General features: G+C 44.8%; 1 protein-coding gene across 1 annotated transcript in view; it reads left to right on the top strand.

Moving 5' to 3' along the window:
* Limch1 (LIM and calponin homology domains 1) overlaps positions 1–26,226 on the top strand; it is a 299,518-nt gene that overhangs the window by 215,840 nt on the left and 57,452 nt on the right. Inside the window, exons 6-12 of the mRNA XM_050149634.1 lie at positions 548–658; positions 7,276–7,471; positions 12,579–12,831; positions 13,726–13,986; positions 22,023–22,322; positions 24,545–24,787; positions 25,325–25,636. Of these exons, the coding sequence (XP_050005591.1) occupies positions 548–658; positions 7,276–7,471; positions 12,579–12,831; positions 13,726–13,986; positions 22,023–22,322; positions 24,545–24,787; positions 25,325–25,636 (1,676 nt within the window). The remainder of the gene's footprint in view (positions 1–547; positions 659–7,275; positions 7,472–12,578; positions 12,832–13,725; positions 13,987–22,022; positions 22,323–24,544; positions 24,788–25,324; positions 25,637–26,226) is intronic.

The raw sequence follows: 26,226 nt of genomic DNA on the forward strand, positions 1-26,226 counted from the left end.
GAGAGCCCTGCTGGCCCCACTCTCTGGGCCTTGCTGACTTCCCTTAGATGTACTGTGTGGATCCCGTGCTGCGGGACACTCAGTAACCTTTACCGCTCCTTCGGGATTTTTGCCATCCATTCCAGTAGGTTCTCCATGCACAGGAGTGAAAAGGAGGGGCGCCGAAAGCACCCGTCTCCAATGGAGCTGACGGGCCTCCTGCATTGCTCGTCTGGGTAAAGACTCCAAAGAGCTTGTGGGAAAATGCTGAGTGACGAGGATGTCGTTTTGGAGGATTTATTTTCCCTCCTTCCTCACTCAGAGATCACTTTCTCACAACCTCCTCTTGCCTAGCGCTGGAGACTTACTTGACTGAACCGTGTGTCTGGGTCAGCGGAGACAGCTTTGGGTTCCCATTACTGTGATCTCAAGTTAATGGATGCAGCCTGCACTGGTTTTCACGAGTCAGCATCGCTGAGCTGTTCCTTCCTGCTTTGCCGGTCCCGGAGTGGAAATATCATTCTTCAGGGCAAATCCTGCTACTCGTATGCGTTGTTTTGTTCCGTAGGTGTTAGTGACCATTTACTGGCTGGGGAAAGCTGCAAACAGCTGCGCGTCCTACAGTGGAACCACACTGAACCTGAAGGAGTTCGAAGGCCTGTTGGCTCAGATGCGAAAGGTGACTTGGCTCTTCTTCCTCATCCCCCGAGGGGTGGACAGAGTGGGAAAGCGGCACGTTTTTAAGATTATTACAGTTCTGGGACCAGAATGCTCAGTGGGGAATGGAATTTGATACTCTTCCAAAGAACCTGGGTTCAGTTCCCAGGAGCCACATGGTAGCCCACAACCTTAAGTAACTCCAGTTCCAGAGGATATGATGCCATCTTCTGACCCCTGTGGGCATACGTGTAGAGAAAATACTCATACACATAGAATAAAAAAAAACTTTACTAAAATAAAGATAATTATGGCTTTGCAGGTAGAACTGTTCTGACCCAAGGTATGTACTCAAGGAAAGGGCCGGGTGTCTTACCCAGAGCGTATTTGCCCCCTGTCTCATCTCACTTGAAGTTGTATATGTCATACTCTTTAGTGAATGGAAAAGCTCAGCTGGCTACAATTGTAGTTACAAAAGAGTGAGTTTGATATGTTGGTGTATGGCCTGCACCGTGGAGCTCATGGCCTGTGCATTTGGAGGAGTGATGCCCGAATTAAACAATGTGTCATTATACAAAAACAAACGCTTGCCCTGCACTTTGAGCCTAAAGGTCATGGCGCTTGCCTGTTAGGCCCTTGATGTGGGCGAAGTGATGCCAGCCATGTCCTTGCCCCAGCTGCCACCCTAGATGGGCTCTGAGAAGCTAGAAGTACTCCTTTTACTGTGTGTGTCTGATGCCCATTGTCACTGAGTGATCTGGACACTCAGAAAATGGTTTTAGAGCTTGATGTGTTTATTAAACTATTTGATGGCATATCACTAAAAGCTTGGTTTGTTTGCTTGTGGGAAAGGTTGGCAGAAGGTAAGAATTTGTTAAACAGTGGAATGCTTTTATGGAGCCTTTTAAAGGCTCAGCATTATAGTTAATTCATACAAAATATTGGTTCCTAGTATTGGACGGGAGAATCCCTACCGAGCAGCCTGTGTAAGCAGGAAGGCTCACCTGTAGTTATCATCCTTATATTTTGGTCAGGGCCATCTCAGGGCACAAATAATTGAGGCCAGCTCTTTCTTGCTTTTCTACCATACAAAAATAAATCCACTAATGAGACTCACTGAAAGATATTCAAAAGGGCAGCAAGTTGACTCATGGGTAAAGATGCTGCCACCAAGCCTTATAACCTGACTTCCATCCCTGAGACTCACATGGTGGAAGGAAGGGACTGACTCACACGAGTTTTCCTCAACGTTCACATGTAGATGTCCAAATAACACACACACACACACACACACACACACACACACACACACACACGGGGGGGGGCAATAAAAAGTTTTCAGAATATTCAGAACTTCATGCTTTTAATTCTGAAAGCAAGAATTTGTTCCAACTTTCTAATAAATTGGTCTTCTTTCCTTAAAGCAGTGGTTCTCAATCTGTGGGTCACAACCCTTCCACAGGGTCGCATACCAGGTCTCTTGCGTATCAGATATTACAGTTCATAGCAGTATGACCTATAACAGATGACCTAAAAGATACTTACCTGTGATCTATATATTTCCATGTTCTCACTAATGATTGGGTTCAAATGCAAAATGTAAAAACTCAATAACAGCTGAAAAAATACTTTATTTCTTCTCAAGTAAGTGGGATTTGGGGGTGAGCAAGCAGTCCAGAGCGAGTATGGAAGTTCTACAGCTGGGCGATGCCGGAACGCCCAGACCCCTCTGTCCCGTGTACCATCATCCTTAGCCCATGGCTTCTTCTCCGTTGGCTCAAACTAGCTGCTCAGACTTTCTCTGTCATGTCCAAATTCAAGTCAGGAAAAAGGAAGATTAGAAAAGAGGGCTAGCCTTTGAGCATGCCTTTAGAAAAATACACACTATATCCTGCTGTGGTTTGAATGTCCCCCATAAAACTCATGCTGGACTTGAACTGCAGTGGTGGCTACAGGAGTTATATTTTCAAGGCTGTTTGGCCGTGGGGAGTACAGTCTCACAAATGAATCGATGCTGTGGTTGAGGGAATGGGTTTGTTATCCCAGCTGTGTTACCAAGGCAAACTGTCGGCGGCACGTGCATCCTCTAGGTAGAGAATGGCTTCTGTTGTGTTATGAAGGTCTTTCTCCATGCCATCACCTTAGCATCGGACTTAGCAGACTGTAGAACTTTGATATGCAGATTCTTTTTTAGTGACCTAATCTGCGGCATTCCATTCTAGTCTGTGACAATAACTCACAACTTCTCATTGATTTGAACTCGGTCATAAATTCATACCCATCTGCAAGGAGAGACTTAGGAAAGAAAGGCTTTATAAAGGCTTTTTATTTTTTGGTTATAAAAGGTAAATATATGCTGGGTGGTGGTGGCTCACACCTTTAATCCCAGCACTCAGAAAGTAAAGGCAGGTAGATCTCTGTGAGTTCCAGGCCAGCCTGGTCTACAGAGTGAGTTCCAGGACAGCAGAACTGTTTCACAGAGAAACCCTCTCTCGGGGAAATACACACACACACACACATACATACATACATACATACATACATACATACATACATACATGATATATTATATATAATATGTTTAATTTATCAGAACACAAAATATTACACAACAAGTAACTATAGGGTACTTATTCTTAGCAGGAATGCCGAGTTGTAAGGGGGCTTGGTGTTCTCAGTGTTGTGAGCAATGCAGGTTATTTCTCCATGGCCTTCACTCATCATCCCCCATCTCTTCTGGAATTTACTATCCTTCCTCTAAGCAAGGCAACCCTCATAAAGGGATGCAGCTAATAGCATCTCCAGGGAAGACGCTTCTAGGAAAGGTAAGGGAGTATCTCCTCTAGACCCAGAAGAATTCCAAGGAATGGTAGCCCTGTTTCCCTAGTCATTGTGACCAGGGGTGGCATGGAGTGGTATGACTGGCCCACCCCTCCTGATCCAAGGGGGCATCAAAACAAGGAAGGATGAGGGGGTGACAAGCAAACAAACGCAAGAGAGACAAGTGCACAAAAGAGCCGCTACAATCAAACTCATCCCCCAAATTTGTATCTACTCACCTTTTTTTCTGTTTATCTGTGGTCTCTCCAGTCAGAACATGGGGGTCCTACAAAGAAGGTGTGTATTGATTTATTTACATGATGCTGTGTCTCTGGGGGATAGAATGCTTCCTAGAAGGTAATATCCGTGGAAGGAATCGCTTCCCCAAATGTGAGGAGTGAGGCATAGGCAGTCGTGTTGGAGAAGCTAAACCTCAGACATGTTTGAGCAGCACTCAGCCACCCCGTAAATCACACAGCGAGCAGAAAAATGTTGAGCTCTCCAGAGAAGGCATCTGGAGTGTCTTAGATGCTGTCAGTCACCTGCAGACCCTTGCTGGCTCTCATTAACACTTACCGAGGGACTAGGAAGAGAGGGGGATTCGTGAAATAAGTTCTGAGTTTGTGGAGGCTAGCGGCGCCCGTTCCCTTTCCGAGCTCTCTTTCACCAGAACAGCGAACAGTTAGTACAGTGGGTTGTGTTCAGTCTTCCCTGCCTTCCCTCAAGTGCTCTGTGGAAGACAGAAGGTGCTGTGCTCCAAGGTGAAAGGTACAGACAATGCAATTAGACCCCTTAAAGATGTAAGCTTACCTCTCTTTGCTGGTTTATATTTTCTACCCTCTTCCAAAGCCTCACTTTATAGCAACCCCCACACACACCACCAAAAAAAAGGGGGTGGTGACTTGTTTGAAACCAGTAAAGCTGAAAGTCCAGTGGATGGCCACATCTTTTATTTCTGGCTGAGAAGTCAGCCTCTTGCTTTACCTGTGGCATTCCTGGGAGGCCAACATGGCCAGGGATGGCCACAGTGACCTGTTTCCCACTTCTCAGACTGTCCATGCCGTTTATTTCCCCACCGGAGACTCAGCTTACGACATAGTCGTGAACATGGCAAGCTTTCTGTTTTTCCCATGAGTACCAGGGAGAAAGCCCGCTGAGGCTCCAGGAATAAGCACACTGACCCTCTTTCTTCCTGAATCTTCTACTGCAGTTGGAGGTGCGGGGAAGACCCAGGCTTCGTGGAAAGCCTTTCTGATATTATCTTCTGGAAAATTCAGTTTTGTCATGTTGCCCCAAGTAGCCTGTAAGCATGTCACTGCTAGCTGCAACTAGTGGCCCCACCCCCTGAGAGTCTGCTTCTCCCAGTCATCGAGACCTAAGTAGAAAAAGAACAGATCAGTGTGGAAAGTGTTGCCCTTGACATCAGTGTATAAATATTAGATAATTTCTATATTAAAATGTGCATGCCTCATTGAAGAAAGAGTAGTTAAAACCATTGCTGATGATGTTATTCTGCTTCATCCCCTGTTCCGAATATTTTCCACATGTCGCCTGTTTAATAGTCCCAGAAGCCCCGTTGGATGGGTGTCATTGTATAGATGAAGACCTGTGAGGCGACATGAGTTGCCTCATATCACACAGCTAGCAAGATTAAGACCCAGCCATATGGTCATAAGCAGCATCATGCAGGAGACATAAGCCAGAGTGGCAGCATTCACCGTGCAAGGTACAGGCAACATCCAGTTGAGCCATCTTGCCAACTTCCAGAGGTGAATAGTTTTAGGTTTTATTTTTAAGTATTTACTTCTTAACTGTGTGGGTTAAGGTAAAGTAACTTCCCGATTCCCGTTTTTCTCTTCTATAAAATAAGGATATTATTAACTACCATATTGACTGGTTATGGGGGTAAATAACATGATATGCAAAAAGCATGACCTGGACATATAGTAACCGTTCAATAAAAGTAAACTTCATATTTTAGTCATTTGGCTGATGAGTAATTTACAATAATAACTTGTATTCCCAAGGAAGCTAAATTTGAACCTCTGTCTAGTTCAGATCTATATTTTTTCAGTGAGTCATGAGTTCTTTTTTCAACTTCTCAGGCCTGGATTTTGTTCCAAATTCATGTTAACTTTTGACCTGCAAGTAATTAACCTTAATTTCCATAACTGGCATTTCTGCCTTCCCCTAGAGCAGTGGTTCTCAACCTATGGGTCTTAAGGGGGTTGAACGACCCTTTCACAGGGGTCACCTATCAGATGTCCTGCATGTCAGGTGTTTACATTACAATTCATGACAGGATCAAAATTACAGCTATGAAGTAAGTAGCAACAAAATAATTTTGTGGTTGGGGGTCACCACAACATGAGGAACGGTTTTAAAGGGTCGCAGCATTAGGAAGGCTGAGAAGCACTGCCCTAGAGTGTTGTATTGCTAGACTCACCCAGGTGTTTGACAGCCTATTCTTCAGGGGCTGCAGGGTTTTCCTCACCCCCTCCCCTGCCCTCTTGCCCACTCCTTCCTCCTGATGGGAAACCTGAGTGTGCCTTGTGAATTGCAACCATCCCAGCCTCCCCCCCCCACCCCCATGCCTATCTCCCCAGGGTGGAGAATGGTTCAGAAGCCCCCGCTCCCCAATTGTTAGAAGCAGACAGCAAATATGCTTCCTGCAAAGGCATGGGCTCCCAGGGGTACCTCAGATAGAATAGACCAGCATCTCCAACTGCAAACATGGGAAATGCTGATTTATTTAATTATTTATTTTTCCTTCCCATTGGGAATGCAGAGGGGACCTCCATGTGCATCCCGGGGACATCTGTGGGGCCACATTCCTCTCTTTGTGCGTGAGAGCACACTCTTCTGCCAGTGTGATCCACAGTCTTGATTTCTTGCGATAGTCTCGGGGATATTGAGCGGAGGTTTATCTTTGAGTGACGGGAGTTATTTTTGTTTTCACCAGCCCGGACTATTGTAATGAATGCGAAGGCACCGGCGGGAACAAGGCTTTTCTTATAATACGAGGGTGAGGATGGTTTTGACTGACCTTTCTTCTGCTGGAGTTCCAGTGTTTTAGTATGTGCCGCTTGTGCTAGGAAGAATTTATAATCACAGGCTGTCAAAGACAGCCATTGTTCTCCCCGCTCCGAACATGTGGGTCAGCCACAAGTGCCTGCAGCTCCCCCAACGCCAAGAGCTGGCAGAGAGAGAGCATGCCTGGATTCTTCTGAGGCATCAGGAAAAGCATTTTGCATATTTTTCATTGCCTTTTTTTTTTTTTTTAAACTTTTGCCTCAGAAAGACAGCTCGCTTTCAGAGCAGGAATTTCCCTCCAAGGTAGCCGGAGATGGAAGCATACTGCTGCAGAATTTTACAGCCCTGATTCTGCCTGCCTTTGCCAGATAGCGTAACCCTGGGCAGTGGTGCTGAACTAGGGGCTCGTCCCACAGACATGCGGCTATGGATTCCGAAAGACAGGTTAAAGGTTTTGTCCTTAATTGTCAACGATCATTGCATTCTTCTGAATCCAAACTTTGTGATTCTCTATATGTAATTGCTTTTTAAAAAATGTGTGTGGGATGTGAGTTACTTGGGGGATTTTGTTGTTGTTGTTGATGTGCATGGTGTTCTAATTGAAAGGATGCAGGAGAGAAAGGTGGAGGAATTGGCTAATCACCTGTTGATGCTCCTTAGTCTCGTTAGCTAGCTGCTATGACTTTTCCACACCAGATCGCGAGTGTCTTCGTGGACCACTGGAAGCCGGATAATCTATGTATGCTGCAGTCATATCTGAAATTCCTCTGTTTTATTTTGGGATAGGAGACTGATGACATTGAGAGCCCTAAGCGCAGTATCCGAGACAGCGGCTACATCGACTGCTGGGACTCTGAACGCAGCGACTCCCTCTCTCCTCCTCGCCACGGCCGAGATGACTCCTTCGACAGCCTGGATTCTTTCGGCTCCCGCTCCCGGCAGACACCTTCACCAGATGTAGTTCTCCGGGGAAGCAGTGATGGTAGGTCGGCTCTTGGGATTAATCAGCAACAGGAGTTTCGGGGTCACGGTTAGAGAGTGGAATGCCGGGAAGGCAGTCTCCATATCCACCTGGCGGGAGCCTGGTAATTCTATAAAACTGGGAAGGGGTGGGCAAGGTCTTTGGCTGTTATTTTTCATGGCTTTCAGAATTTTGGTTGGCTTTGCCAGCAGTTCATTTGAACACTGCCTCAGTGAGTGTATCTTCTGCTGGAAAAAAGTGTTACATCATTGGTGCCTGAATCAAGATGCTGTGCAGACCATTAGCTCATAAAGTGTGCTCAAGTTTATACACTGTGGGTACAAAGAAGGGAAATGCATAAGTGAAAAATGGGACAACTTCCCGGCACGCAAGAAGTGCACTTACAGCGCAGAGGGCTGGGGCGCTGCCCCTCTTCATTAGCGCCCGTTTTATCAGTCAGTTTGATGCCTAGCACGTCTGACTGCTGGGCTAGCTCAGTGCAAACGGCCGTGAGTGAACCGGGCAGTGCCGGACTGCCATTTGGCCCCAAGGCTGAATTTTATTTAAATCCTGCGAATCTGATATTATTTGTATGGAATGATCATTATTTTTGCTACCAAAAAAGAAAAAGAAAAAAGTGCTGACCTGTAGCCTGCTAGGAGTTCAGTGGCTGTTACTAAGGGCTGCTTGCTTTAGTTCTCTTCTGCCTCAGGGCTTTTAAGGAGGGCAGCTGGCTTGGTTCAGCGTGTGTAAACTTGCAGGAAAACAGCAAGGCTGGTGGGGGATTTTTTTTGTTTCTATTTTTGCATATGTTGCTTGGTTGATAGTTATATTTGGGGATATTCTTCTTCTGTCTCAGATCAGGATTCTCTTTTGTGGCTTTTTTCTTTACTTGTTTCTTTTCTTGTTACATCAGATTCTTACTATAGGTTTTTTTGTTTGCGATTGACAACAGGCCTTGTGACATCTAGATGAGGGCTGTGCCACTGAGCCATATTCCAAGCCCCTCGGCCATGCAGGTCCTGGTGATACTTGGTGTTTCACCGGTCCAGGTTCTAAGTTAGACCAGACACTTAGCTGGCAGTGTCTTATTTAATCTTCAGCATAGATGTTGGTGTCTCACTACATCTTAGTTTTCCTTGCACAGAGCTGGGAGACACCCCTGATCCTTATTTTACAGAAGTGTCTTCAGGAGTTTAAGCCTTTGTCCCAATATTTCTAAATGATGAAAATCACTGTCGGTCTGGTAGTTTAACTGTGTCGGCCTCAAGAAGTGTGGGTCCGAGTGGGTTCCTCTTAATTTACCCCGGGCTACTTTCCCTTACCCGATAGAGGTTTTATTCTGAAGTCGCTGTTCTAAAGTCAGAATGTACACTTTTCCGCAGACAGCTTAGCCTCGGGGCCGCATAGTGTGTGACTCCCAAAGAATTCCATGGTACATTGTGAGCTGCTTGAGAAATATTTCTGAAATTTTATTTGACATCTTAAGTACCACCCACAGCACTAGAAGTTAAAATACCAAGTCTGTGATCTAATTATGCTTTCATACAGCCCATGCATGGGTTTACTTTTACCAAAACCATCTCAACCAAACTATGTCACCCATGTTGTTTGTTTTAACTTCGAAAAAAATATGACTTCTTTTTCACCTTTTTTTTTTTCTGTAACTGGTACTGTGGATGCTTTAGTCTGTCACCAGCTTTGAGGGTTCAGAGTTTAAACCGCATCTTGAAAGCATTTGAGATGATGATTAGTAATATTATACTAAAATAGCCCAAAGCACAGTTTAGTTGCAGCAATTAAGGCTGATAAACTAGAGCCTATGGATAAATGCTTTCTCCAGCAGATGAACAGTGAACAATCAGGTGAACACAGCTCTACCGATCCCCCATCCCCGATCCCCTTTGCTGTGCATCTTCCACAGGTTTCACCAGTTAATCTGATATCTTAAGGCTTCTCTTCCTGTAAACTAATCAAGATCTAGTGAAGCCTCAAAAGAAAAAAACATATCTCTTAATCTTCCTTTTTGGTGTGTTCCTTAAAATGATGCTAATCAGGAAGATTGCTAGTTCTAAAATAGTTCCACGTTTGAAAGCGAAAGACTTTTGGGGGTGGGGGTATGTCTTAACATTTTCTTGTCCCACGATCAGGAATCAGGGGCAATTTTAACATAAAATTCTTTGCCTTTATATTGGGTCCATATGGAAGGCTTCAACTTTGTTATATGGGTGGGTACCTACTGACTAATTCAAAGGAGACAAGTCACATTCAGAAGCTCCATGATTCTGAGTTGGATATGGTTTTATGGTAGGAAGGCTCTAAGCCCAGAGGCTTGCTTCAGCCAACTTGTCTTGCCAACCAGGTACCAAGTACCTCCTTCAGCCTCCACCGGCATCACCTGTGAAGGCCCTTTAAAAACTTCGCTGGGCAAGAGATGCAACCTTGTACCCATGCTGCTTTGAAAATTAGTCATATTTTGCTTTGAAAATTAGTAGTATTTCATAAATATGACTCATTGCATTAACTCAGTATCTCCATATTTTTTTCAAAAAGACGTGTTACAAAATAGAAATACCAAGTAAGCAAAAACGAAGTGCTAGAAAAAAAATTACAAAGTATTTGTAATCTGAGGGTATCTGGCAGCAAATATGTGGAAGGAAGAGGGGGCAGAGAGGGGTAAGGGATGCGAACGGCTGTACTTGCTGGTAGCCACGTGGGAAAGAAGGGTGAGACTTTGATAAAATAATATTGCACCGCGTGCTCTGTTGTATTTTCCTAACTTTGCACATTTGAGGAGAAGCCAACCTAGTAGATTTCCATGTCCACAGGCTAAAAATGAGGTAAGCATCTTTTTTTAGGTCTAGCCTTACAATTATGCAGGCATGACACGCCAGCCTTCCTGAGGTCGTATGTGTCACTTCACTGAATCCTCACAACATCCCAGGCGAGCACCAGTGTCATCCCTGTGTCAACCATGGGAGCATAGGGTGCAGGGGTTGAAACGCACGCCCAGTGTCATGGAGCTAGCAAGTGGTGGAACTGAAAGGCCAGCTTGGCTGTACACCACTGGAGCTACCCACTTTACAGCTAAGCCCTGGGACACTGGCAAGTTCACGTTCCTTAAAATGTCTGTTGAGATGGTCCTGAAGAGTAATTCCAGGAGGAAAGGGGTGTGCTTACATGTTAACATATTTTGAGACTTCCAGTATGTTGTGATGATATTTAGCTAATATGCAGAAATACGGCCCCTAGAGTGTAGATTAAGGGATCTAAGACAACTGTGATCATCACTACGCTGTTGTAGTAGATGGTAAACTCATTTACTTCAATTCATTTATCCAGCACAATGTAGTATTTCTCTACTCAGGGCACTTTAAGAAGATGTTTCTCTCAGAACAGTGTGCTCACAGGACAGAACTTGGGGTGTCCAGTTTCCCTGAGCCTGCACTAATCAGCCATGGGGAGGGGAGAACCCGTCTGGCTCCTCTGAGCCTGTTTCTGTCTTTATAAAGAGAGGCTACTGTCACGTGGAGAAACAAATCCGTGTGCGTATTTGTTTACAGGTGACCTTTTATTTTGGCACTGACAGATACACTTGTTAGGACTTGTGGTGGGTAAGGGGCTAAATAATGAATCAAATCCTAACAAGTCAGGAAATGGCCAAAATTTCAGAAGAGAGACTGTGAGCACGTTCCATGAATAATTCATAGTCTGAATATTTCACATTCAATGAACAACTTGTTCGCAGCCAGTGCTCTTAACTCTTATGGTCTCTCAAACATCATTATATTGTCTAATCTTTGGGGTAAGTCCTTTCATTCCAGTATCACAGAGAAGGGAAGTCAAGTGTGTTAGGAAGCTACAGCTCATGTCTGATGGGATCGTAGGTCCATGTTCCAACATAAAGAGCAGGAAGCATGTATTAAACACTTAGTGCCAGAGACCAGAACAGTGGTTACAGGTGGATTCAACCCTTCCAGTTGCCCCATAAAGGAGATGGCATTATTACCCTCACTTTACAATTTAGATACCATCAGGTTAACAAGACCAATAAATAGCTCTTAAGCATAAATGTCTTCACTATCAACAGAGTCAGAATGATGTCATGCTCTCTTTCTTTGATTGAGAGTTTTCAACCAGCATTAAAATAGCAGTTACTCATATGATTGTGTTTTTCTTAATGATAGCTTCATTCTAGTAGACCTTGGAAATCTAACAACATGAGACTTGGACAAAAAGAATGTGTTACAATTATTGGGGCTGTGATCAAGGAGCAAGCTGATGTTGGCAGAGTTGAATTCCTTTGCATTCAAAACAAAACAAAACAACTCTTCAGCCAAACTGAATCATGCATCCATCTGCGTGTGAGATGCCCACTGGCTGCAATGGTGTGCCTTAGAAGCTGTATCCTGGACAGCTCTGGTTTTCAAAACAAGGGGAGAAAGACCTGTACCGGGAGAAGACATGATCATGGGTTGGTAGGGGCAGCAGGAAGAAGATTGTCCCAGGGAGCTGGGAAAACGCTGTAGAAGAAGATGAAGCCTCTTGGGAGGTAAACCCTCAGGGAAGTCCAAGTGGTCACTTTTCTAAGTTCTGCCGTTCTTATATGTCTTTGCTGCTAGATAATTTGTACCTTCTCTGTGTTCTGAGGCAGGGTAAAGATATGTAAAGACAAATAAGTTCTAATTCATTCATGTCACAATGTCTAGCACAGTAGACGCTAGCGATCACTAAAATCCCATTGGGAAGCTGGTAAGATTTTCTCTTGAGAGCGGCCAAAGCAAACCTTGGCAGGCAAAGAATTCCACACAAATGTGTCACTTACTGTAATTCCTGGCACACTCAGGCTTACTTACCTCTGTTTAAAAAAAAAAAAATAACAAAAACCCACCACCAGCAGCAACAACAATAAAAAAAAAAAAAAAAAAAACATGCTTGTAGTTTTTTTGGTTTTCCCTCACTAAAATTGAGGCCTTTTTCCAGAGGAGGTTAATTTAGGGATTTTCCAAGTTTCTAACTCAGGGTATGAATTCCAGAACACACAAGAGTTACTTGATTCTGTAGAGATGCCACTGAGCATCCCTGCTAGCCCAGCACACTTTCCCAGCATCCATCCTCTCTTTCCCAGGAAGAGGAAGCGACTCTGAATCTGACTTGCCACACCGGAAGTTGCCGGATGTGAAGAAAGATGATATGTCTGCACGACGGACTTCCCATGGTGAGCCGAAGTCTGCAGTACCGTTTAACCAGTACCTCCCGAACAAAAGCAACCAGACGGCCTATGTCCCAGCGCCTCTGAGAAAGAAGAAGGCCGAGCGGGAGGAATACAGGAAGAGCTGGAGCACGGCCACCTCCCCCCTGGGCGGGGAAAGGCCCTTCAGGTAGGAATGAGGTTTCAGGACTTTGAGGTGCCATCTTGAAGGAAAGGAAGTGGCCAGCGCATCCCAGAGAGCTTTGCATGAAATACCAATTTCATGAAGGTCCCTAACACTGCGCCTGGCACGCAGTAGGTAGCTAAGAAATAGTTCACTGAGGATCTGATGCTCTGAGGTCAGTCCCGTGGACGGAATGTGGAAAACACGTGTTGTGTTTGCCCTACTGTGGAGGCCACCACCCAACTTCTGAGCCTGTTACAGTGGGTGTACAAAGACTATACAAAAGGATTCTTGATGCACTCACGTAGAGCAAGCAAAGATAAGAACAGAGCTGATGGGACTTGAAGATCAGTGCAGATAAGGGTCAGAATAAATAGAAGACATGTTTTTCTTTTTTTTTTTTTTTTTAAAGAGCAGGAAGCGATTTCTTTAATCTCCGTATTAAGGTACATATTTATTCTGCAAGTATGTGTTAAGTATTGCCTATTATGTGCTGAGTACTGTCTTTTAGGATTTGGGGACCCAATAGTAAAACAGTAGAAAACAGTCCCTGTCTTTAGTAACCTTGTAAGGACTTTAATTCTCACTTTTATTATCTACGCTTTTTCCATTGAGGGAATGTTTAGTTCAAATTTTTGCTTACTGATCAAAACTAATGAGTTTTACCTTTCCAGCAGAAGTTGTTTTTTGCTTTCCATACCAAGTTTGCCAGAGTCCCTGATCAGTATGTAGGAGAAATGCATTGTGTTAATCAGCTACACTAAGTCGGCTTCGAATTAGCAGGATCACATTCTGGGCTGTGGCTGTTCATTTTGTAATTAAAAGTGATGTCGAAATGCCTTGGAAACAGCGACGTCCAGTGTGTTCCTGGTTAGTAAACCATGTTGTCCAACCCACTAGTTATCCAGAAACAATAGAGGAGGAGGGAAGCGAAGCAGGGTCTCCTGGTGAAGATGACCCCAGCAGCCAGACAGGCCACGATGGGTGGCCTCACGGTGGGTTAGAACCTCCTCTGGGCAGTGGTGAGGAGCAGTCCCCCGAGGAGGTTGCTGTGGTGCCCACTGCCGTTCCTGAAGACAGAGATGCTGTGGAAAGCCAAAGGCGCAGGAGGCTGGAGGAAGCTGGGATCAAGGTCATGCCAGCAGCACAGCGCTTTGCCAGGTTAGCTCTGCCAGCTGAGGGCTGGCTTGGCTGGCCTTCTGCATGCCCGCAGGTTTGGAATCCATCTAGTGAGTTGACTTCTCTCATCTGGTTTTCCCTGTTGCTACAAGTTCACCACATGGCTCTTCCCTGCTCTAGACGAATAGACTACTCTGCCTAGGGGCATGTCTCTGCTGAGTCCTTGGCTAGTTAAAATGGAGATCAAGTGTGAACTCTCTGTGCTTCGTTAGTTCCGTGGTCAGCTATTATGGGCTGCAGGATTTATCTAGCAATAACATTTTATTTTTCTCTTGCTTGTGTTTCGTTAACTCTCATACTACTCCTAAATGGCTCATTACGTCATGTGACCGGCCCATCATTAGAATATGTTCAGTGTCTTGAAATAGGGGGACAATCTATATTCCTAGAGAATAACTGACTCAGAAAAATACCCTTGTTCTCTTAAGGAGAAGAGAGGACTGGATTTGCCAGTGCGTTTTCTAAAACGTGGTCATTGAAAAGCTAGGCATGGAGCAATGACTTCTCTTCGTCACTGCTAAAGGCATCAGCGTGCAGTGCTCTGGATAGGTCATGTGGGATAGGGGAGAGGAAGTGTTTTAACAATCAAAGCCACATAATTCTACAGGTCTACAGCTTTATTGAAGGGGGGGTAAAAAGCTTGTTTATTTATTTATTATTTTCATCAGAACCACCGTGATCCTCACAAGTGATCTTGCAGTCAATGCGTATGTAACAAATTGACGCTCAGAGCAGTTCAACACCTGAAATTCCTTTCATTCTTGCTGTTCCTTTACCTTTTAAAAGGTCAATCATACACTCGCTTCTTTTCCAGAAGGAAAAACAAAGGGTGGGTGGTTATATTACTTCTCTTCGCGCTGTGAAAAGATACCTGATCTTAGCCACTTAAGGGAAGAATGGTTTATTTTCGTCCCTAATCCTGGGGGATTTTAATCCCATCATGTCCGGGAAAGTATGGTGGTGGGAAGAGCTTGGTCATATTGCCAGGAGCATGAAGCACCTGGCTTTATTGTGTCAGGCAGTAGAGAACGGGATCAATAAGGCTAGGCTGCAGCCCTCTCCCCAAGGCTTGCTTCCAGGGACCCACCTCTGCCAGTCAGATCCCATGTCCCATCTCCCAAAACAGTGTCACCATCTAGAGGTCAAAACCACACATGAGCCCATGGGGATTCTGGTGACAGCCCACATTCAGAACATAGCAAGGACAGTAAGTGACCTGCAAACCCGGCTATAGCTGACCCGGCAGCAGGATTCAGGTACTTTGACTGTAGCACCTTGTCTTCCTCCCAAGGGCATCTCTCTCCATAGGCTCCTTATATGTTCCCACGGTCTCATTCTTGAAGTATCCAGTGTTAACTTTTATAGATCTAATTGTAGGGTAGAAAATATAGAATATATTCTTTCCCTGTTTGTGAGGCCCCACAGTTAATCTGCCTACCCTAAACATGTAGTATGTGTTTCTAGAAATTCTGATGTAAAGTCTGCTTGTACTATAAGCAGGTCTCTGAAATAATGAAAAATAATATCACAGTGTATCTTCTGGATATCCAAAAATTCTTTGGCTGTGTTGGAAATATACTTTTCCTGTATCCTTCAAGCATCTGCATATCCCAGAGACCAAGCTAGAAGCTGAATACAAGTAACGAATAGCATCCCCTCACCATACACCATATTTCAAACTTGCCTGACTCCTGTCTTTAAACTTAGACCACAGTTACTAAGTTATACAGATGAGAGGACGAACACGCAGAATCAAATCTCTACAACTTTGATGCGCGTATCTTACTTTTTATCGTATCTGTGAAGTCTTTTAGCTAAAAGTCCATCAAGAAAATCATTGTCTTTGGAGTCTTTGAAATAGCAGCAGAGGCTGAGCAAGGGAATGCTGGGTGCTCATTGGGCTCACACGGGAATAAGATGGCAGAGCACAAAGTTATGTACAGGTTGGGAGTTCCGGAAGTGACCTGCGCCACTCAGTGGGAAGCATATTTCACAGTAAAACATTGAGTTCTTTGATAACAATTCTCATTCAGTCTACAAACACGGAGTCATGGTTTAGAATGTGGTTCTGGTGGGAGATGCTGTATTTAGGGGGTCACTTTTGCTTCCATGCATGTTTGCTGTTATCTGAGTCCGTTCTTATCTGTGTCATCCAAGTGAGCTGGGAAGCAGAGTTTTGCAGGCTTGTTAATGTCTTCACATCCCAGACTTTCTCACGCAGCATTTAAAGTCACGTTGAGGCAGCTATGAATCCTCCCAGAGAATGTCCCCCATAGAAGCGCTGAGTATCTGCTCTGGTCTCCAGGAGTTCATTTGGCAGACAGGTTTTCGCTGCTAGCTCAACTCCTGAAGCCAACATACACCATACACCATGCCACAAGCCCAGCTTGCCTGCATTGTTGTCACTTAACTTTATATAAGTCACAGTAGAGTTGAAAGTCGTTCTAAGTTTATCCACACTTGGGGTTCTGCTTTTAATGTGGCAAAAAAAAAAAGTTGCTTAACTGGAATGAAATGCAGATCATGCGGGGGCGGGGGGGGAGGATTCTCTGCGTGTGGAAAGTGAGAATATAAATCATCGAACCATGCCAATGTCTCAGAGCATTTGACCTCAAGTCTCTTGTTTTGACATCCAGATGGATTCTAGCCATCACATTTTTGGACCCAGCAAAGAAGCTAAAGATAATTCTTGAGGACTGTTGCTCAGCTGGGAAGAACTGTTAGCCGGGCATGTGCCATGCAAGAAAGGGACGTAAATACACGGTGGCGGGGGTGAGGAGGGGAGGGAGACAGCTTCATAGCCAGGCCACTCTTCTGCTTCCTTCCCAGGGATCCTCATATATGTCTTTGCATTACTTTGAAGCCAATATATACACGGAGCAAAGGTGCATGTCGCTCCTTTTGCACACAAGGTTAGAAGTCAATGGGACCCATACTGCTTATGAAAAATAAAATCAGGAGGTATCTTACCATCAAGGAACAGAAAGTAGGACTTCGCAATAAATGTGTGGCGGTTAATATTTATTAGAGTTTCCATCGAAGTTTTTTTTTAAAAAAAAGTATATAAACTGCTTTTTCTTCTATTTTATTTTATGACCATGTTAACTTAATTACCCCCTCCCCCTAAGAGTCTGTCAAAGAAGTCAAATTTCTGTTTTTAAGAGGGTAAAATAACCAAGATTCACTTCTCCCTAAATTAAAATGCCATAGAGATTTGAGTTCTCTTAACTTGGTGTTTCCCATTGGAGAAGTAAATTTTTTAACTGAATTATAGGCTTCACGTGACTGTACTTCTCTTCTAATTATTTGCACGTGTTTCCTCACTCAGCCTTTTCTTCTGGTCTGTGAATCTTCTCAACCACATGGTAATTAATGACAGAGGGAGACAACCCTCCCAGGGACAATAGACATTTCAGAAACCTTCAGAGGAAGAGCAGATGCAGCCCCAGCGCCAGACACATACTCTTCCATGTCCCTCTGTACCAGATGCCGGCTCCCTCCTGATTTCTGCAGCTCCCCCAGTCTAGGGACCAGACAGACACAGGCATGACCTCTGTGACTCTGAATGTGTCTGCCGTGCCTGGAGACAGGGTAACAGGGAGGTTTCTGCTGTTGCCTGTGACGTTCCCAAGAGAACGAACAGGCCTTTCTGGAGAGCCCAGTTTCTTTCAATAGAACACACTCACTGCCAAGCCAAGCTGGCTGTTCACTGCCAGGGAAAAGGAGTAAAAGAGAATGCCAGCTTTTTCTTATTTATTTATATTCTCCCCCCTCTCCCCTCTCTCTCTCTCTCTCTCTCTCTCTCTCTCTCTCTCTCTCTCTCTCTCTCTGTGTGTGTGTTACATGTACGTGTTCGTGCTCTTGAGCGTGCAGAGGTCAGAGGAGAACATCATGTATGTGGCTCTATTAGCCTCCACCTTATTCCCTTGAGCAGGATCTCTGAATCTGGAGCTAGGCTGGTGGCCAGAAAGTCCCAGTGATGCCATTGTCTTCGCCTCTCCCCCCAGCACTGAGGTTACAGCTACTCCTCTTTAAGTGGGTGTTGCCAGATTAAAGTCATGTCCTCTTCCTTGTACAGCAAGGGCTTACCTACAGAGCTGTCTCCCCCTCCCTCTTCCCCACTTTCTTAGTTTTAATCCGTATGCTTTGAAATATATAAACTTTAGACATTATGAGACAAGCATTTTCTCTGCCCTATCCTATGCAGCATTGGGTCCAGGTCCATAACCTTTCTTATCATGACAGCATTTCTTTTTTTTTTTTTCTTAGAAGAGGCTGACAGGATTGCTAGGTCATAAGCTGGCCTCTGCATTTCTCTGTAGTTGAATCAGGTCTTGAACTTGTGATCTTCCTGACTCAGCCCCCCAAGTAGCCGTGACTGCAGACCTGTGCCCTTGGTCCCCACTAGAGCTCTATATTTCAAATTATGTGTGGCTCGTATTGCCTCTCGTGAGCAGTGCCCACCCAGCCGTTGCCAAGCCTGTCGGTAACTGTAAGTCTGAGCAGCCTGCCTCTGCTGCCTCTGCAGACCCATTGAAAGTTACTTGACTAAGTTCGTAAAACTTGAACTAGAAACCTTAGCACTCGCTGCAAAATGGAAGTCATAATTTTGTGTATCAGCCTCTCAGATTTGAAAATTAAAAGTATATCAGAGTTTAACAATAGACTGCCTTTAAGGACTAAATAATACAGAATGGAAGTCATTGAAATATTTTGGGTACACAGATGCTTGTGACTGTTCTTCTCCGTATCTGCCTTCAATGCATTTTTATTTCGTGGTCAGTAGTGCCAGCCAATAATGTACATCAGTTCTCATTTCTCTGAGACAGCCACAGAGCTCTGAATTTACAGAATTCATACAACGAACAAGAACTGCTTGTGGTAACAGTTTTCCAGTTGGAGTAAAGATATTCCATGGCCGGGAGTGTCTTAAAGTGGCCATTGATAGAGAAGCTTTATTCCGTCTCTTCGCAGAAGCGCACATATCTAAATTGAGATCACTTGAAACAAGTCCCTGCCACACTGGGCAGTTAGCCTAAAAAGAAACACTCGGAGAATTCGCAGCCCAGCTGGGCTTGCAAGATGCATCAGGTACCAGATTCGCACAGCCCGAGTTGGCGCTGTAAACTGGCGGGGCCATTTGCATACATGCAAACGTCTTATTTTAACAAATGCTTTCAGAGATGTAGGCCAGGCCTCCCAGTCAAAAAAAAAAAAAGGGAAAGAATTTGAGTCTTCGATTTGGTTCACACTGATGATCTGCCCCACACAGGGGTCCGAGAATATACGAGGTGCTCTCTGTTGAAAGGGCTTCGTAAACTATTCCGCGTTGAGCAGAATTGTGAGGTAGCACTAGTTAGCATTCTGCCTTCACCAGCCCTCGCAAATGCTTCTGTGCAGTGCAATTGCAGCTCTATTCTGAGCACAGCTCACAGAAATCACTTTATTTAGTAACCAAATTACTTCCCTTTTTCCTGTTCTCATAGTAATGATAATGGTTTTTTTTTTTCTCTTTTCTCTTCTTTTTTGGTATGATGCTCTGCTTTCAAAGCTGCTCCTGGCATTGTTGTTTGTCCAATCAGTAGCACAGTGCTCTATTCATCATCACAGAGCAAGGGCCTCTGGACCCAGCGGGCCTTGATTTGTATTTGAATTTATGCACTAGCTCTTTGACCTCGTGCAGATTTCTTGGCCTAATCTTTCTACTTGACAAAATGAGGAGAAGTATATACCATAGGCCATGCAGTTTTAGTTTTAGTTTTAGAGTTACTACTTGGGAGGAATTGTAACACAGGCTGTATGCTCATTATCCACTGACCAGTATCATTATAATCAATTTGCTTTTGCATAATGGCTCTGAAGAGATTCAGCGGTCTATCATTTTCTACTAACTATTCTTCACAGCCAGAGTTAACCAATCCAAGTTGATCTTTGCCAGACACGTCAACCAAGGATTCAGGGGAGGAAAGTGAACACAGTCCAGGGAGGGACTAGGCAGGAGAATGAGAATCGAGTGCGCAACTCTAAGGGCAGGGTTCAGTACCTTAAATAATAAATTTGTTGAGAAGTAAAATATTACACACACACACATTTGTTTTGAAATCTTATTGAAAATAATTGCTAATAGTGAAAAAAGTGTTGTGACTATAACCAAGCAAATTTTGATTTTTCAAATCTCAAAAGATCTGCTGTCGCTACATGGTAGTGACCTCCTTTGCAACAGATGGCTCGGCAGTGAAGAGCACTGCCTGCTCTTCCAAAGGTCCTGAGTTCAATTCCCAGCAACCACATGGTGGCTCATAACCATCTGTAATGAGATCTGGTGCCCTCTTGAGGAAGAGACCGATCAGTCATCCTCATCAACTTAGACCATGAAACCCAATATGGACAAGTTCAACAGAACCGTCATATACGGGCTGCCCATGCGTGCTTCAGCATTGCCAGGGAACACATTTCATTCATTCAGTACAAAACGACAGTGGACCAACTGATCAACCAGAGTAGAGTGTCTGGTCGCTGGTTCTGTCCTTAGGTTAATCTGTCCTGTCTTTAGTCTTGACATGAGTTTGTCCTTTGATGATGAAGAATGTAGTCTTTACATTTTTGAACATTTTTTTCATGTGTTCATGTCAGTGTGTTCATGTACATGTGAGGGTCAGAGAACAATCTTCTTTTTCACATGGTTCGAGGAATCAGCATGCTTCTTCACCCACTGAGCCATCTTGCCCGACCTTAAACACATTTGGGGGGAGGGATTGGGGGAGAAGTACTACTGATTGATCTTCAGCTTGTGTACTTGCTAGGCAAGTGCTCTGCCCCTAAGCTGTGTTCTCCATTCGGGAACTTTAAATCACCTCTCATAAAACCCATACAAAATAGGTACATTTTTTTTTTTAGAAATCGAATTATTTTGATTTGCTCTTTTTGCTATGTCGTCAGCTCAAGAGCTTTTAATCATCTTTCTAAATGCCCACACTAAATCAATGTGCTTTTGTAGAAATGTGATCATTTTTTATTTGTTTGTCGTCTTTATGAACTGAGAATGCAATAAACGGCGGGGGACTAAAGGTTCCAACCCGTTGTGACTTTAAAATGAAACTGGCCTTTTAAATACATGGAGGGACGCGATTTTCTTCAAATGCGGTGTAAGCACAATTGCTGTCTTGCCTACCACTCCCAGGACACAAGGAAAAACGAAAACCTAGGAGACGTCCTGAGGCTTGCTGCCTGGCATGTCACTGTCAGATTGCCTTTAGCAGTTTAAAGCTTCTGGCTTTAAGGGGCCTTCAAGAGGCCTTTGAAAATGGAAATCATCTGTAGCAATAATTTGGCAGACCGCCTTTCCCTCGCTGTACTGCACATCCACCGATAGAAAGGAAGCAGACCTGGGAGGTGGAGAGCCAAGGGAATGGAGGGGAGGGAGCAGGTGCTGATGGGAGAATGCGGGGCTTGATCAGCCTGTATGTCATCTTCTGAGTGGTTTTAATCTATCCCACATGTCTCCATTCAGCTCAGTTGGTTGCAGAAAGACCTCCCTTAGGCTTTATAGTGGGCATTTGTCCTGTGTTCTAACACGTGGCTTCATTCATGAGTTTTCTTCCAGGCCATTTCTTGGGCTCCTTCTTGTGTTCCGTCAGCCCAAACCAAACTGAGTGCCTACTGTGTGCACTGCCGATGTGCTGATAAAGAGAAGTGTCAGTAAAGAGCGCCCTACCCTTCCCCCAATTTCACAAAAAGAATTTGGGTTGTCACTTTCCGAGCCATTTAGGATCTTGCTTTTATGGATGCTCATGGGACCCGAAATGACATGACCTTTTAGTGTGTGTATCTGGCCGAATTCAAGATTGCAAGCCTCTCCTAACTGCGCTACCACTTGGTACTAAAATAATAAGGTGATGCCCATTGAACTAACAGCATTGAGAGGCCTGTTCCATAGCAGTGTGGTTGCCTGGAGCTGGGGAGTTAACAGTGTTTTGATCTGGTCACATGTGGAGTTCCATTTGGTTTTACTGTGTCAGTCAAAAGCCACTGAGAGATGAGAAAGAGGCTGCTCGGGATATCGTCCTTCGGAAGGAAAACCCTTTCCTGACTCAGCATGGCAAAGACTCAGAGTCAGAAGATGAAGCTGCCTGTCGACTGCCTGACCTTGAGAAAGAAGACTTTGCTGCAAGGAGGGCGAGAATGAACCAAAGCAAGCCGATAGTGCCGCTTCATCAGCTCCTGTATGGACCTTACCTGAAAAAAGATGCGGGAGTGACAGGTGGCAACAAGCAGCTCTCAAAGGGACCGTCAGACAAGAAAAATCTAGAATATAAAAGGTGTGCATTCCGTATGCGTGTAAATGAGAAGATCATAACGAAGCGTGGATGATCTGTACGCGGTCCCCATCCCTCTCTTCAGCCCCTGGTGTTGTAAGTTCACATCACTAGCCACCTAGACATGTTCAGCTGCCCTTCAGAGAACAAGCAACACTCCAGAATGCTCCACTGCATTCAAAGGGGGCAGAAACAGCTGTGACCTTCCTGTTAGTCCCTTGGCTTAGCAGCGTTTTAGACAGAAAGAGAAAAACAAAGCTTGTTCTTTTGTCTCACGCAGGCAAGATTGCTAGGACAAATTAATGGTGGAAATTTCTCATCGGAATGAAAGCAGGGGCTAGATAGATGTGTCCGTAGGTACAGTGCCTATCGTGCAAGTTTAATAACTGGAGTTCAGATTCCCGGCACCCACACAGAATCCCAGATGCAGTAGCCCAAGTGTCTGGGATCCCAGTGCAGTCCTGTCTCCCAGGTAACAAGAGATGGAGAAAAGAGAAATGTCAAAGCTTACAAGGCAGCTAGCCTAGCATAGAGCAGTAAAGAAGAGAGGGTCTCAGAAAGGGAGAAGGGGAGGCTCAGCATCTGAGGATGTCCACTGGCCTCCACATGTGTGTCAAGGCACATGAACAAATGCAGTCACACACATGGACACGCACATCACGTATGCATACATACGTACAGGCATGTGTGCCTGCACACTCACATGTGTGCACGTGTGCTTACACATACACCTACACACACCATATACACCTCTCCTCTGATATATAACATACTTCCATGGGTACAGAAATTATTCTCAAGTGAATTTTCTAGTCTCATCTTTCTCCCATCATCTTAGTTTAAATGGCCCCAAATCCAAAACTGTTTCAAGACTGACATACCACAAGTGGGAAGCCCCATACCTGACGTCACATGACAGGTCACAGTCAGAATGCAGGTGCACTAAAAACACTGTATGCGTGTCACCAAGTGCGATTTGACTAGTGAGTTTTGTACCAAGACAGGTGACAACAGCCAAGGTATCTACATACAGAATTTCACCCTGCAAAATGTGCCATCTTGTGGGTTTTCCTAATATCAAAATCATAATTCACATCTTAATATTTTTCTGCCCATCATTTTAGAGAGTTGAAGTCTGTGGAACTAAGAATATGATTATCTCTCTTGCACTTCATTGAATTAAAAGCCAATATATAAGCAAAACAATTGAACTTGGTAAACAGCTGGTGTTCGTTGTTCTATGTATTTTGCTTTCCTTTGGACGTAGGGTTTTGTGTAGCCCAGGCTAGGACCTGGAACTTGCAAGCTGAGGGAGGCTAGCCTTGAACTCCTATCCCTCCTGTCTCTGTCTCCCAGATGCTAGGATTACAGATGGATGTGTACCGCTTTGCTTGGTACACACACAGAAGACACAGTATGAGGGGCTGTCTAAGTATATGTATGGTTGGTGGAGTTTTAGCTTAAATTACATTTGTCAACCTGCATTTAACTTAGTAGAACAATTGAGAATATCAGAAAGGTCAATATTTGCTACCCAGAGAGGAGAGTGTGTGCTCTCTCTTCTTCATGCTTAGAGAAGCCAGCCAAGACTGGTGCTCTGGTACAAAGGTGAGGCTGAATATTGAAACTTTCTGTTCAGAATCAGCTTAAATGTACTCCCTGGCCATTGGGGGTTTCACATCCAAACCATGTTCCAGCTATCTCTAAGATGATCCTAGCGTTTGGATCATGCCAAGCTCATTACTGACATTTACTGACACCGTAAAAAACATTCTGAGAGGGCTGAGAGAGTCTATCAGAAAATTCAGATTCATTATGGTGGCTTGAATAGTGTGGGAATTAGGCATCATTACTGCCAACCTGAAATCTCCTAACCATCCTCAGCAGTCTTTTAGCCAGCCCTGGCTCTCCTTCCTAGACAAGCTAGAGACCATCACAGATGGAAGAAAAGAATATGCCTCATTCCAGTATTAAAGGGTAGCAAGAGGGCTGGAGATATAACTCAGGGATAGAGCCCTTGCCCAGCATGCGCAGGCCACCAGGACCCATCCTGTGATGGTGCTCACAGCTCTGGTCATCCCATGCTTTTGAGAAGGAAAAGGATGTTCCTGTCCTTTCACTCTTCCCTCAGCCTCTAAGTTCCCATGCTTGACATTCTGTTTGTCTGCTCCCCTTCCTCGAACTTGGCTTTTCCAATGATGAGGGGGCCTGAATCAAATCAACAGAGACCAGAACCAACCAGAAGAGGTGAACCCAGTAGTGGCCTGTGTTCTGAGAACTCAGGAAAGCGAACCAGTGGAAACAAATTTCAGGAAGGCACCAGATCTCCAGAAGGACGACCTGGCCCAGAGGAGAATCCAGGGCAGGCAAACCCCACATCGCGAGGCTCCGAGCTTCATCAAACTCTCCAGTATTACAGAAGCTGACCTGGAGACATGGGAGAGATTGAAAGTGTCAGAAAAGACGAGGTGTGTCATGGTTTTACCCCCGATCATGGTAGGAATTACCATTCAGAGAATTGAGCAATAATCAAGGTTTCATTTTCTATTTTGATGGCTGCCAAGAGTGCCTCTCACAACACAGAACGTCTGGAAGTGAGCACGTTCTGCGTGAGAGAAAACATTAATACTAAAAGCCACGTTTGCGGAAAACGGCCTCTTTATCCAGCTGACTTCCTAAGAGTGGTTATTTATTCTCCTAAACTTGCTTACTGTAAAGAATTTCAACTTGATTTTTGAATAACTAGCCGTTGCACTGTGCCTACAGTTTTCTTATGCTATCAATTCTGGTGTTGGAATTAATGCTTTGAGAACACTAGAATCTTAAAGCTCTATGTACCGAGGCAAGAACAGTGATCAGCTGCTCCTCATTTGAGTGGTTGATGGGGGTGCCGTTGTTTTCCAGCCATGGTAATAGGCTTCATGTATCTGGTTTTGTCTTCTCAACTTCATCTTCATTTGCCCTTGCCTTGGAATCCCCTGGAACTGATTTCTGGTTCTGACCAGGGATGGAGATGCTCAGAACACCTGTACCCCTGAGCCCTCACTGGAAATCAACGCAGAGACTGCCATCCGAGATGACTTGGCCAGCCGTAAAGCAAGGGCCTATAAGAAAGCCTCCAGCCCTGGGCAAAAGTTTGTACACTTTGGGCCCGTGACAGAAATAGACCAACAAACTTGGAAGCGGCTCAGCATTGGCAAGGCGGGGCCTAGGGACGATGCAAAGGCTGTCGGTCACAGTCCCTCTGTGTCGCCTCCTCCTGCTGCTCCTTATGGCTTAAAGGATGACCGAATGCTTAGTCCACAGAATGGCTGCAGGTATTTCTTTTCCTCCTGTGTAAGGAGGTCTGCATGGGGGCCAAACGCTGCTTTTTAAAGTTGTCTGCTCTGGTGACAGAGCTCTGGGGGTAGAGTAGGGCATTTGCTTAGCGTGTGCTAGATCCCAACACCAAAGCAAAACAAAATAAGATGAAACAAAACCAACCAAGCAGCAAACTAAGTGCCAAGAGTTTGATGAGCTGCGTTACACGAACCTGTAGGGATGAAATAACTTTGGCAGACTCTTCCACAGACCAGCAGAAAAGCAGTATTGGTGTCCATCACTGGGGAAGGTGTCCATCACGTGCGTGAAGGTAAATGGCAGGTGTCTATTTCCAGTCTGTAGTCATGGCAGTCAGTACCCGAGAGGGCCAGTAATCTCCGCAGACATCCCTTTTGGCCTAACCACTGAGTGCCAATGTATTAGTTGAACAACTTGAAAGAATTAGGTAGACCATCATAACGACACTGCCTGCCTGTATTCTAAATACATAAAACCTGACGGATGTAACAACACCCCTCTCCCGCCCACAGTTACAAGGTACCTGTCACCATCATGAACTCAGCATTGCGCATGCCAGTAGGCCCAT

This window comes from Alexandromys fortis, unplaced genomic scaffold (genome assembly GCF_014885135.2).
Source record: "Alexandromys fortis isolate MF-2015 unplaced genomic scaffold, M_Fortis_MF-2015_v1.1 scaffold_0, whole genome shotgun sequence".
In the NCBI taxonomy this organism is placed as follows: domain Eukaryota; kingdom Metazoa; phylum Chordata; class Mammalia; order Rodentia; family Cricetidae; genus Alexandromys; species Alexandromys fortis.